The sequence below is a fragment of the Lineus longissimus genome, chromosome 4 (genome assembly GCF_910592395.1).
Source record: "Lineus longissimus chromosome 4, tnLinLong1.2, whole genome shotgun sequence".
NCBI classification, from domain to species: Eukaryota; Metazoa; Nemertea; class Pilidiophora; order Heteronemertea; family Lineidae; genus Lineus; species Lineus longissimus.
The window spans coordinates 8,341,724-8,353,120 of NC_088311.1; the positions used below are offsets into that span (position 1 = coordinate 8,341,724).

General features: G+C 40.8%; 1 protein-coding gene across 1 annotated transcript; it reads left to right on the forward strand.

The window, feature by feature from the left end:
• Positions 1-627: 627 nt before the first annotated feature.
• LOC135486694 (leucine-rich repeat-containing protein 74A-like) lies at positions 628-10,841 on the forward strand. Its single transcript, XM_064769736.1, has 13 exons — positions 628-726; positions 4,442-4,820; positions 5,087-5,262; positions 5,555-5,662; positions 5,929-6,022; positions 6,230-6,279; positions 6,503-6,584; positions 6,978-7,063; positions 7,275-7,469; positions 7,795-7,887; positions 8,427-8,684; positions 9,096-9,181; positions 10,261-10,841. Exons 1-13 carry the CDS (start codon positions 652-654, stop codon positions 10,361-10,363), a joined length of 1,785 nt encoding a protein of 594 aa, XP_064625806.1. The 5' UTR covers positions 628-651; the 3' UTR covers positions 10,364-10,841.
• Positions 10,842-11,397: the final 556 nt, after the last annotated feature.

Here is an 11,397-nt window from a genome sequence, read left to right on the forward strand (position 1 = left end):
CCCTTTTCAGGGGATTGCAGTTTCCTCCGTCACGCAGGATGTGTAGATGCCTGCATCCCGAAAGGAGATACGATCACTAGGATGACCTTAGAGTATAAGCAGACTTAAGTCTGGTTACTCTACGGAATGACGAAATGGACTGCAGTGCATAGGCCTGGAAAATACCAGTACGTTGAAATTTAAAAAAAATTAACTTCAATCCCTAACTCGATCCATACGTTTAGAATTACCAACGGTTTAATTCGCAGTTATAGACCACCACATTGTATTTCACGATCCAGCTTAAGTATGAAATCATAGCACTACTTTGCTTGGATTAAGAATTTAAAACTCCATTTTTCGGTTTATTGGGCACGTCCAAAGTATTTCAGTTATGACCACTTAGGCCTATGTGCTTTTTTCAATACAAACCGAAATTGGAATAAGCTTGGATGGCTCAAGCTCAAGGCTTTATTTACAATGGACCTACATTTAATAGAAAGTGAATTTCACTACAATAGCATAATTTCATAAAGTACATATTGCCTCGAGTTTGTTTTCACAAGTAATTGAGGGATATTTTCTCGTGATATTTTATCGAGTTTAATAACTAATGCGCAGAAGAACTCAGTATCTCGACTATAAGGAATGTGAATTGGAGAAGATTGAGCCATGGCTGAAACTTCAAAAGTCGCGAGTTTTCTGCGTTCGTTGCCAAGTGATGGAGGGATTCTTGTCGGAACCGAGGTAAGCTCAGAGATATTCTAGTTTTTTAAAGGAAGATATTGTGTTACCAGGTTACCATGTGAAGATATCCTCAGGCTAGCTACTATGTAAAGATATCCTTGGGTTACAGCCATATCATAATATGTGATCATCATCATGTTACTACCGTGATGACATCTTCAGGTTACTGCCTTGTTCTGATGATATCCTCAGGTACCGATACGTGATGATAACTTGAGGTTACTGCTATGACGTGATATACTGCCATGAAATTCTCGGTTTGGGTCTGATTATAAAAATGGTGCCCCGGACGGAGGGCGATATACTGCAATGACAACCTTTATCATGTTATTGAACGAGAGGATGCAGATTCAGCTCATAATTAACTTTTAAGTTATGACTATCATTGTTAAAACCTAATTTAAATCTTAATTTATAACTATACTGCGCAACCGGTCTGCTAGTGCTAAGCGCACCATCTCTATTACCATTAATTATCAACTCATCAATCACTAAACTTAGTATTGACCTTTTAGAATTTAGTATTGCCCAAGACGTATTATCCACATGTAAATTTGTAAGGTCTGATAAATTATATTGGACTTGATTTAAACTTTGATACATGACTGTACTCATTAATCGGCAAAAAGCCGAATAACAGTAATTCCTTTAAATTTTCATGGGTCATACAAAACTGTTATAAGAACCTTAGGCCTACATGGTTTCGTATGATATTATAGAGGGTCCCTAAGTTTGTGATTAAGCACGTCTTAATCAATCAGGCCCCGACCGGGACGCCCAGTGCACTTATCGATCTCAAAGGGAGATGACCACGCACGAATAACCTCTGATATTAGGCCGGTCAGGAATAGGGTAACTTCTGTTAAAGGAACCATATGACGAACAGCATCGGATATCAGGCATTGTCACCCGCTGAATCATGCAGTATTAAAGGATCAAGTGACAGTCATTTTATCATATTCTGTCAAGTGCTTCTGTCATAGAGGATTATATACGCACTGTCTCCCGCTGCTTGAGAGGCTGTTCGCCTTGTGTGTGAAAAAGCCATGGGAGTATCGGAATTATCATATCTGTAATACAGTCTGATGAGTTTAGAGACGAAGTTGCAAAATAATATGTGCCGCGAACCGGATTTATCCGCTAAAAATCGTGCTTTTTGAAGTTCCACATCCCTGTGTGAAAGTGCCCGTCGGAGATTCGTAGGCGAAGTTTCGTCGCTGACGGATTTTTTGACTTTATCTAAGTAAATTGAGGTTATCATGTCTGCAACGTCAAGGAAAAGCAATTGCCATTCACAAGCTTCTAGCGTTCTGGTAGGTAAAAGCTTCAAAGAATGAAAGTAACTGTCGTGGCTGGCCCTCTTTAGCTAACTTTTGATATCGTATTAAAGTTGCCCTCTGAAATAAAAACACGATAATCTGCACCGTTGTCTCCGATTGGACATCCATCATACCGTGCGATATGCTATCCCCGCGCAATGTGATATTTTGCCTGCAGTGGTGCGACTTGATGCGACATTATCATATATAATGTCTCTCGACCGTTTTAAAGTTTTTTTACACATCGCTGCCAAAAAGTTACGTCAGTAGTTATAATTATAACTAAAAAGTCACAGTATATCTATACATTTCATTCTGTTTAGATAAAAACGGGTGAAACGGCACATCCCATAATGGTTTCTCATAATAATGAGAGTATAAATGAGAATAAGTTCCTCGTCATGGAACAACAACCCGATATTTAACTGAGAAAATGATTTATAGTCTTTCTCTTGGGTTCGAATTGTTGTCACAGAAAATACTGATTAATTCGGATTATTAAACGCTTATATCGCATATTATGCTGTTACACTATAAGCGAACCGAAATCTAAACATTGTCCCTTCCAGAACATTGTGATTCCTTGACAGAACATTTAAATCAAAGATGTAACGTTACAATGGATATCTAACTGTATATTTGAGTTTGCAATTGAGTGCAAAGCTTACATCAACGATAGGCCTAAATAAATAAAACTGTTTTCATGTCTTATTAAAAGAAGCCAGGCTTGTGGTCACCAGTCGTCATTGTGCAGTGTGAAGTGAACTCATAACCGTATACCATGTAATACAGGGCCTAAATCAAATCATGGAACGACATTTAACATTTTTGGTAAGTTTCTCAGTCGATATTTTAATATTTTAATATTCTTATCTCCTTTTTCATCGCACAATGATGCTTTTTACGCCCAATTCCTATTAAACCACCGATTGATCTTAAAAGTTCCATAAACTGGTTAGAAGGGGAAAACTTTTGAGGAAATACTGCCACTGCTCAGGATCGTTATCAGAAATTTTGACCGCGTCTCTCAGTGTCGAAATGAAAGTGGAGTTGATGCTGGTCATTTCACCCTGATATCTATTTAAAAAGACACGAACCAATGAATTACAACTCATGAACTTTGTGGCTTCTTATATATAATAAGTTCCTTTTTCAGTTCTTCCGAGTCTACTTATATAAAAAGGATCCTATAAATCATCTGAATGACGCCAGAAAATCACAATTCCATGTTCTTTTTTTAACATACGCAGGATATGCGACAAGAGTACAGAAAGTGAGATTATGTTTCATCTACACGGAAAAAGTTATAAGAGTGCTAGACCAGGGACTGTACGTAAAACCAGAGCAATTACGATCCACAATGCCCTTTCACTTGGTGCATATGCAGTCCCGCCGCGAGCAGTCCAGGAAATCTACTTACGATATGAAAGAACCATTTTGTCTGAAAACTGTATGTGAAGGAAGAATAATCGTATCTATTTTTACTTATTAAGTGTATGAGGTGGTATATTGTAAGTCCATAATTGCTTACATTATATTTCGATACCAATAGATGTTTCGCTTTGTATACAATGTAGCTCAGTTTTTCGAATAAGCGGACAAACCTGTACAATTTCTGTCTGAAAACAGACAGAAAACTGTATTCTGAATGAGACATTGCCTCATGTGAACCAACATCCTATAATGGGTGTCATTGCTCGCCCTCAGCTTTTACTTTCATCAATTGCACGTTGTGGCAATTCGGCGGTATATGCTGGGAGCAACTGCGGGGAAGGAGTTTAATTGGCGTATTCAAAATTGGAACTTAAGAACTGTGCGTGAACATTGGACGTATTGACGGGAACGGGACGAATTTCATACGAATTTTACTCTTCATTCTGGTTTTTTTTGTCAGAGTGTAATATATATATAATGTCGACAACAATTTCGGTAGGTCGAATAGTCTGTGTGTCACGTCGGCTGTCACAAGCAGAGATTTCAATCAATTATTGATGTATGAAAACAAATAATTTTTGACCGATCTTGAAAAAAAGCTATTGACGGCTAACGCCATCGCAACTCGTATATGTAAACCAAGGGTTTTCGATAAAAATCATATCGAACCACGGCAGCGGTGATAGATAGTCATCGATGAGCGCGGCCCGCTGTGGGAGATTACCCAGTTTCAATACCAGACCTCTCATGATAGTTTAAGCGGAGGCTTTGGGGCGCGTATACTTTGCCGTTAACCGGAAGTCCATAGAACGACTTCCAGTGTTGGTAGTAATAACTGCAGTAAACTCTGGAAATGCTAAATGAAGTTCGCCCATGAACGCTCGCATGGAAAGCCATTGGAAATAACCGGTAGTGTATTGCTAGAAATAATCACCAGATGAGTTATTAATTCATCATTCCAGGAGGAACTGCCGGAGGGACATGAGCAGGTCATGCTTACGGAGAAGCCGTACCGCAACCAGAGCGGGGCGGCCAGCCGCCGTCACAGCCAATGCTCTGCTGGCGGCAATAAATCTGGAACACCGCTGAGCAACTCGCGGAAGCCGAAACGCAGCAACAGTCAAGCATCAACGACGACTTCTGCACTCACTAAGCACATCTTGGCGCGGGAGGAACAGAATCAACGCCGGGCGTCGGGTGGTCAACAGAACCGTAGTAGGCAGCCGACGCCACTTGATACTGCCATAAGGAATTTTCAGCGGACAGCAAGCGCTATGTATCGAGACAAGACGTTTTTCGAGGACAAGGACGACGATTTGGAGACAGTCTTGGACTTGACAGGTCAGGTTACTTGCGTTTGTTGTAATTTGGTCAAAATGTCTGTTTTCTAATGACATAATCTTGCAGTTGGCCAGTGGAAATTGTTGGACATAACATGAAGCTAACAAGACCGTCATTCAAAGCCACTCAGTTTTGTGTACACTAGGAACTGAGCTGAAGGTATGGAGAAAGTTTTGAGTGTGTGCTCGTTGGACTGAATAAAGTGGGTGCCAGGATGTAAAAGTACAAGGCGGCAATTTGTCGAACTCGTGATTTTTCTTCTTCAGAGAACCGAGAGGAATGGGACAGCACGGGCCAGCGCGCCTATGAAAGAGCCTGTGAGAAATACGGGGCGGTGCCTTCGCGGCGGTTTTACAAAGGCTTAGCGGATGCCACGGATATTGACATGAGTAACTATGGGACGGGACCTCGGGGGACGATGGCGGTAGCCATCCCATTGGTGGTGAGTATCATACCAACTTTTTAGCTTTTAATCGCCGGACTAGACACCATATTGAAGAAGAATGCGAGCTCTCTAACATGTTAAAACGAAGCCTTGGGCATAGAACGACACCCGAAGACGCCTGAGTAGGTAAAACCCAAATGGCAGGTCGAATTCAATGCTATTGTGTCCAGTTACGTTTTTTTGTTCAATGACACCATCCGCTTTGAGTACCCCAGTTTAGGATAGAAGGATGCGCCAGTCATGCAAGCCTGATGACGATGCTCACTGCGCTTCTTTCTGTTCTCTTCAGATCAACAGCAAATGTACCACATTGAACTTAGATGGCAATGACATCAACGAGGAAGGGATTATGTACCTATCTGGGGTGATGGAGGAAAACACAACAATTACGCATCTGGTAGGTCTTGATTGAATTACTTTATACTCTTAAGAATTAAGGTTTTTGAGCTTTTAGGGTGCTTACAGCTACGTCTCTGATCGAATCTTTTCCCTTGAAATATAATTTCCGACCAAATTTAGACCAAAAGAGCCTCATCATCGATACCCAGGAGTCGAAACTATAAGATTATCAAAGCATTTGCAAATAGAACCTTCACAATAAGTAATCGATTGCGTAAGCCCACGAATTCCCATCACTAAAATCATGTTCTTTTTTCCCTGAAGAACCTTGCCAACAACAATCTGCGAAGTTTCGGCGCGAAACGACTCGGGGAGATGCTGTCGACGGCGAGACACATATCATACCTAAACCTAGCAGGTAAGGATCCTTGGTCCGTGAAGATACTGTTACTCTTTGTCCCAAAGGTTTGTGCATTGGGAGTAAGAATTATTAATAGAGAACTGTGAATTTTGTATAATAGTTTTCGGGTGAGGAATGATGCCACCATAAGCGTCCTCACTCTTTTATGTTCCTCACACTGTCGTCTTAGTAACAGTAATTCTTTGGGTTTTCTTTCATCTACAGGAAATAACTTTACAGATCACGATGCTTCTGTCCTTACGCATTCATTAGAGGTAAATGTCAACTTTTCTTTGGCTTTCTCATTTCGATACTGAATACTCGCTTCCGGAAGCAGTAGGTTTTTACATAGTATTACGTGTACGAAGCAGGTCAAAAACAGACGGCAATGGGCGAAATGGCATTTTAAGTCGCATATTTAGCGAGTGTATGCATCTGCTGATTACTAATCCTCTCTAAAAAAGGATTCCCTTTCTGTATCTATTTAATTTCTTGCAGTTCAACGTGGGACTAAAAGAACTGCTATTAGGACATAATAAATTTGGAGGTGAAGCCGGTGAAATATTTCGAAAATTCTTAAGTAAGTGAGTCATACTCTGAAGAATGATGAGCAGCATGTCCGATATAAATATGACTTCAGAAATGTCAACAGCCCTGCCAAAGTGAAGACAAGGAAAAAGACTTTCGTAATCATCACCATAGTATTCAGGAGTGTCATTCCAATCGCATGTTGACACAAATTGAATTGTGCGCATTTGGAACCTAACTTGCTTATCAAATACACAGCTACCCACTGGAACGTTAAAAACGGATGTTGTCTATAAGGTCAGAGGCATATCACAGATGGTTCTCGTCAAAATCGTAAGGGGGAACGCTCGATGTTGACCACTTTGACCCAAACAGGAGCGCTTCCCCTTGACATGGGCGTTATACAAAAAACAAAATTCTCAACTGCGTTTACTTCGCTTTCCAGCTGAACATCAACATATCGTTGAACTTGATTTAAGTTGGAATCGCATCCGAAACCCAGGTGCTATCAGAATTGCCAACTCTCTCAGAGTAAGTTTGAATATTTATTAGAAAAAAACAATTTGACAAAAAAAGAGCCATTACCATAATATATGATATCATTAAATATATCGACCACTCAATCATAAGGCGTTTCAATGGCAAGACCTTGCACTAAACGGGTGGAGAAGATTTTTTATTGACTACTGGTGGTAAGCTCTGTTTTTTATTTCGGCACTGTATTCCTCATTTCGGATTCCAGGACAATCAAGGCCTCACTAAACTAAATCTTGCATGGAATGGTTTTGAAGACGACGGTGCAATTGCCATGGCGATGTCCTTGAGGAGCAATACGACCTTGAAAGACCTTGACCTTTCGTGCAACAGGGTCAACGCGAAAGGATTTATTGCGCTGTGCAAGGCATTTTCAGAAAACCACACATTGAAAAATCTGGCTGTAAGTACTTTAGTAATTGGTGTAGGGTCCAGAAAGGAAGTTTATAGAAGTGGAAATTCCTTGGAGAAATGTATGGCGAGGAAATGTTTTTGTATGATTGTAATGTTAGGCCATTGGTCTCTTTTGTCATACACCTTAATTTACAATCGAATAATGTGGGACGTATTGTCTAAGGGGGTTACGTTGCCTGGCTTGATATATTTGTTCGGCAATGTTCGGGATTTCGTCATATTTTATGTCGTAACTTTACAACCATACTTCCGCCGTCCTGCGTATCCACAAACGATAAACTAATTAAGACGATTGTATATGATTGGTATTTCAGTTATGTCGGAACCCTATTCCTGATGAAGCAGCTGAAGTCGGACTTACATTTTTGCAAACTTTGGACGAGCTGTCTCTGTCTCTGGACCTGCGGGTGCGTAACATAACGTTTTCGTTATTACCTTCTCTCACTGCAAACGATATCTCCGAACCATGCACCACACGTTCCAACATCAAGACTTTGACCACATGTGTATACATGTACCTCGTCAAGCTGGACTCCGGACGCGGTAAATCGGCCAGCAGGCCCTTCCCCACATAGGAAGAATGATTCAAATCATAAATAGAATACCTCGGGAGTCTAAGTTCGGCGAGCTACCTACTTGCATTAGGCAGGTTTCGCAACCCCTACGAACGACGAGGTACAAACTAAGAATGTTTGTCGCGTCAGTAAATCTCGTGCTAATAATAACCATCGCGGTTATTATTAGCACGTAAATCATCTTTTATACACATTGGTTGTATGAGGAATCGGGGAATATTTTTATAATTCAAACACATCATCGATAAAGTACATCTACATACTACGTTACTTAACTTCTTACTTTGCCTTTCGTTGTTCTCCGTAAAGGACTGTGAAAACTGCCTAATGTTAAAGGAACAATAAAATTGGTCTCGTTTTTATTCCTGCAGGACGTCTTCTTGAAGACAACATTCGAAGAAGTAATAGCCGGTGTCCGGCAAGTCCACGACAAATTCCAGTGTAATTTCGGTTACTCTGATTCCTACGGGAAGAGGAAGCTTAATCAATACAGCGCCCTGGACGAGGCTTTCCGGTATCTCACCTCTTATGTAGTGGAGCATGGCATACAGCTGGTGGACTTGTTTGCCAGGTTTGATGTTGACGGCAGCATGAGCGTGACGTATGACGAGTTCAAAGAAGGGCTGAGGGTAAGATAGCGAACAAGAGGGTATCTGGTGTGGGGACATTCACCTCTCAACGCTCAAGGTTGACGCCCAACGTTCGAGAATCACGATCCACCTTGGCCAATCGGCAGGTTGGCACGAACCTTACGAACGACAAAGTACGAACAACGAAGTCCTCTCTCTTGTCCTCCGTCAAGTGCTGTGTTAACTCATTTAGTACAAGGCACTCAAAAATCATCTCCTATATTTGGTTGTACGAGAAATCTTCGAAATTTTTGTCAATAAAATTCATCTACGTCGTATACTTGGCTCTTCATCTCGAATCAGTACGAAAGTACATGTACATGGTCATGGGAATAGCCGAACAAAACCAAAGATTTATTCAAGTAAATTACCATACATGTTCGTAACTACATGTACATGTATTTCATTTAGGATGCCAAAATCCCGTTGACACCTCTCCAGGTTGAGCAGTTGATCTTGTGTTTGGACCAGGATGGTGACGGAGAAATAGACTTCAGGTAAGGCGCAACTCGTGACCAAAGATCTGGGCATGCAACATGGTTACAGCCGCGGACGACGCACGTTTCATTCTAGAAATGAGAGAAAACCCCTTGTTTCTTCCTAAAACGCATGAAGAGGAAGTCATTTCTTCCTATAAGTGAAAGAAAGCATGTTTTTTCTTCCTCGAAAGCAAAGGGAGACAGTCTTTTCATTCCAGAAATGAGAGAAAACCTCTTGTTTCTTCCTAAAACGCACTGAGAGGAAGTCGTTTCTTCCTATCAATGAAAGAAAGCATGTTGTTTCTTCCTCCAAAGCAAAGAGAGACAGTAGTTTCATTCTAGAAATGAGAGGAAACCTCTTGTTTCTTCTTAAAACGCAATGAGAGGAAGTCGTTTCTTCCTCTGAATGAAAGAAAGCATGTTGTTTCTTCCTCCAAAGCAAATAGAGACAGTCGTTTCTTCTTATAGATGAAAGAAAGCATGTTTTTTCTTCCTCGAAAGCGAAGAGAGATTCAGGAGACTGGACCGGACAAGAACGTACACAATTTTGTCTGAATCCAGATATTTTTAACGCATGGGCGGATTTCCCTCCTAGAACAAGTCTTTTCATTCAAGAAATGAAAAAAAATCTCTTGTTTCTTCCTAAAACGCAATGAGAGGAAGTCGTTTCTTCCTATAAATGAAAGAAAGCATGTTATTTCTTCCTCCAAAGCAGAGAGAGGCAGTCGTTTCATTCAAGAAATGAGAAAAAACCTGTTGTTTCTTCCTAAAACGCAATGAGAGGAAGTCGTTTCTTCCTATAAATGAAAGAAAGCATGATTGTTGTTTCTTCCTCCAAAGCAGAGAGAGGCAGTCGTTTCAGTCAAGAAATGAGAGAAAACCTCTTGTTTCTTCCTAAAACGCATTGAAAGGAAGTCGTTTCTTCCAATAAATGAAAGAAAGCATTTTTTCCTTCCTCAAAAGCAAAGAGAGACAGTCATTTCATCCTATAAATGAAAGAAAGCATGTTTTCAATTCTCCAGACAACATCAAACATGAGACATGCTTTCGTTAGATTTTGTTGTATTAGTTAGATTTTTTCAATCTCCTCATTTCAGCGAATTGGTGATTGGTTCAGAGGAGTATGAACACCAGAAACGGACAGCAAAGCAGATTGAGGACAAATTGGCCGGGAGCGATACAGCGTCCAATCCACGATAGCTGCAATGGCGGATTTAGTTCTAAAGACAAGAGTTCGTTTTTTAAAGAAGGAAAATAAAGACAATGAAAACTTTCTATCAGCACTCATATTTAAACCGATGCGATGGGGGTGATTGCGCGGGTTACGACTAGTATGTATAAAGACAGTCGTCTGTGCAATGTTGAATTTCAGCTAGACAATTATGACAAGCGGATCACATGGATGACTTCGAACTTGGGAACTTTCTGTTGCGATCATGTAAGCAATTACCTTGTGCCACTTTTATCAATCATGTCAGTAGTATCAATCCGAACTGTTTTTCGGCATGTCTGTCTTGAGTTTCCACAATCAAGGACTTTTAGAAGTATGTGGCTGCAGACTGATAGTTAGTTAATTAGGCATTGCTGGTTCAATTAGTGTGCAAACATTGTGACCAGGAGAGACTTGTCGCTATAGCCACGAATAATGAATAATTATATATTTGTTTGTCATATCATGAATAAGAACGCATTATAAAAATAACTTACATACATGTAGTTATTTTCTTCTCTAATTCCGTGGGCCAAAGCTATATTAGGCTTTAAACAACAAAAGAGCGATACTTTGACGCCGTTCGCTAGAAATTTAAAATTTTTGTTCTTGAATTTGAATATTTTTTTCGAACTTAACAATGCCAAAACGTATGTATTGAATATAAAAGTCAACAGTATGCCGTTCCCCTGCGATGTGGAGACATATCTTTAATCCTGACCACCAATTAGACTCCCTGGGCAGTTCATTGCGCCATCCTAATTGGATCTCCTCAGGGTGAGAGACGGGGGGGGGGGGGGTCAACTGCGTCCGGAGATGTAGCAAATGTACGAACAGTGTACAATGTACTTCCATCCAGGTGTGGTGGAATGGAACCACATCCTCGAATATCAGTGTCGTTGTATGCTCCTTCGCTCGCCCAAGTACAGGATGTGATTCAGAAGAGATCACACAGCTCTAAAAGAGATAGAGAGCGAGAGAGATACCGTAGGCTGGCGCCCCCCCCCCCCCCCCCCCGTTTGCC

Coding starts and splice junctions, on each gene's coding strand:
- LOC135486694 (XM_064769736.1), top strand. CDS start 652: ATGGCTGAAACTTCAAAAGTCGCGAGTTTTCTGCGTTCGTTGCCAAGT. Junction 4,821..5,086: donor GACAGTCTTGGACTTGACAG/GTCAGGTTACTT, acceptor TTTCTTCTTCAG/AGAACCGAGAGGAATGGGAC. Junction 8,685..9,095: donor AGTTCAAAGAAGGGCTGAGG/GTAAGATAGCGA, acceptor TATTTCATTTAG/GATGCCAAAATCCCGTTGAC.